At 48.3% G+C, this 2191-nt stretch overlaps 1 protein-coding gene across 1 annotated transcript; it reads left to right on the forward strand.

Moving 5' to 3' along the window:
* Nucleotides 1-276: 276 nt before the first annotated feature.
* LOC112275847 (prohibitin-3, mitochondrial) lies at nt 277-1685 on the forward strand. The gene has a single exon (XM_024506526.3). The coding sequence runs from the start codon at nt 534-536 to the stop codon at nt 1386-1388; it is 855 nt and encodes a 284-aa protein (XP_024362294.2). The 5' UTR covers nt 277-533; the 3' UTR covers nt 1389-1685.
* The last annotated feature ends 506 nt before the right edge of the window (nt 1686-2191 follow it).

The following is a 2191-nucleotide window of genomic DNA, read 5'->3' on the forward strand; positions in this document are numbered from 1 at the left end:
AATCTGTAGAACCTGTGAAATCAACTTTAAGGTAGTAGGAGAGAGTTAAATATCATCCTGATAGACATGGTAGGTAGTGTGCTAAAGGAGAACAATAAAAGGGAGAATAGGGAAAAGCAAAAGAAGAAAGAATGGAAGCCAAGCTGAGAGGACGTCCTCGTCACGCCCACGTGGCTAGAGCATCGGAGAACGAATGGGAGCGCTGGTGGGAACGGGGCACTGGGGGGGGGGGAGGGGAGCAGCAAACCCTAAACCCCGAGGACGACATTCGTGGGGGACAAGAGTCGCATGCACGCTCTAGTTATTGCCGCTGCTGCAGTTGCGGAGACTCGTCCTCCTTCTGTTGCTTGGACAATTCCTTTACCCTTGCTGTTGTTGTCGTCCAGCATTCGGAAAGATTGTGTGTGTGTAAGTGAGAGAAAGAGAGGGCTAGATAGATTGATAGATTGATAGATAGTGAGTGAGCGAGCGAGCGAGCGAGCTAGGTAGAAAGATAGCTTGTTTGTTCTGCTCGGTTTTTGTAGGTGACGAAGATGAGTGGGGGGACGCCACGAGCGGTGGCGCTCTTGCAGAGCGTTGCCCGGACAGCCATAGCCGTGGGAGTGGGTGGGAGTTTGCTTAATACCTCACTCTACACGGTCGACGGAGGCCACCGTGCGGTTCTCTTTGACAGATTCCGGGGAGTGTTGGACGAGACTGCTGGTGAAGGCACACACTTTCTGATTCCCGTGCTGCAGAAGCCTTATATCTTTGACGTTCGGACGAGGCCAAGGAATATCACCACTGTTACTGGTACCAAGGATTTGCAGATGGTGAACCTTACTCTTCGTGTTTTGTCGAAGCCAGACCCTTCCATGTTGCCCTATATTTTCAAAACCCTAGGTAACGATTACGATGATCGAGTGCTGCCGTCTATTGGGAATGAGGTTTTGAAGGCCGTTGTGGCGCAATTCAATGCGGACCAGCTTCTCACTGAACGGCCCTTCGTGTCGGCGCTGGTGCGTGATGCTCTGATTAAGAGGGCCAAGGACTTTAACCTTCTCTTGGACGATGTGGCCATCACCCATTTGTCTTATGGAGCTGAATTTTCACGGGCTGTGGAGCAGAAGCAAGTTGCCCAGCAAGAGGCGGAGCGATCGAAGTTTGTGGTGATGAAGGCAGACCAGGAGCGTCGTGCTGCCATTGTGCGTGCGGAGGGAGAGAGCGAGGCCGCGAAGCTTATTTCGGATGCCACTGCGAGCGCTGGTGGTGGTCTTATCGAGCTCCGTAGGATTGAAGCATCCAGGGAAATCGCTGCTACCCTTGCCAAGAGCCGGAATGTAGTTTACTTGCCTTCAGGGAACAACATGCTTTTGGGAATCAACCCATCTATGTCAGGTGCCCCATGATAGCCAAATTCACCCTTAACTATCTCTTTGATCTGCTTTGGCTTCATCTCTCGACTGCTTGGGAGAACTGAGTGTAGACTCATATGTCAAAGGTGGGTAAATTAGTTGTTTCTCGAGGAGGTTCGAGAAGAGTTCTGTTCATTTGAGAGGCAGTGAATAATCGCCCACCAGAGTTTGAAACCGCTTTTGCAAATAGAGTGCTAATTGGGCAAAGTTAACAGCAGACGCATGAGCAGTGTAACGGTGTTCCATCTTTCAAATAGAAAGCAATTCTCGTGATTGCTGTCGTAGAGACTCTCTCTGTGTAGCCAATTGGTGAATGGCATAGATGATGAACTAGGAAGCTACCTCAGATGTATGCAAGGGTTCATTGGGCTGTTATTATTCCGCTCTGTTCATATGCTTTGTCAATGTTCTCTTTTACCGTCACTAATGTGGGTTCACAAATGAATCTTATATTCCTGGATGTGATTACATTTGGAAGTCTATAGCTTATTCGTCGTGCTGGCATATATTGTGGGCATTACTTCGAGTGGTGCTTTGTCAACATATTTTGCAGGGACGTTCTCGTACAAACGTCAGATACCTTCAATTTAAATATTGTGTGTTTGATCGCCCATCTGTGAGTTCTGATTACTTTGGTCACCATGGTTATTGTGTATCCTGGATCCCATATGAAACATTATCGATATCCGGATCCTGGCCCCGGTTGAATCGCTGTTTGGATGCATCACTTGTGTTTTGCTTCCAAGATTTAAAGAATGCTTTCTTGTACGAACAATTCCGATTTGCTGTACTTCAGG

The sequence above is a fragment of the Physcomitrium patens genome, chromosome 23, assembly GCF_059467195.1.
Source record: "Physcomitrium patens ecotype Gransden chromosome 23, ASM5946719v1, whole genome shotgun sequence".
Lineage (NCBI taxonomy): Eukaryota > Viridiplantae > Streptophyta > Bryopsida > Funariales > Funariaceae > Physcomitrium > Physcomitrium patens.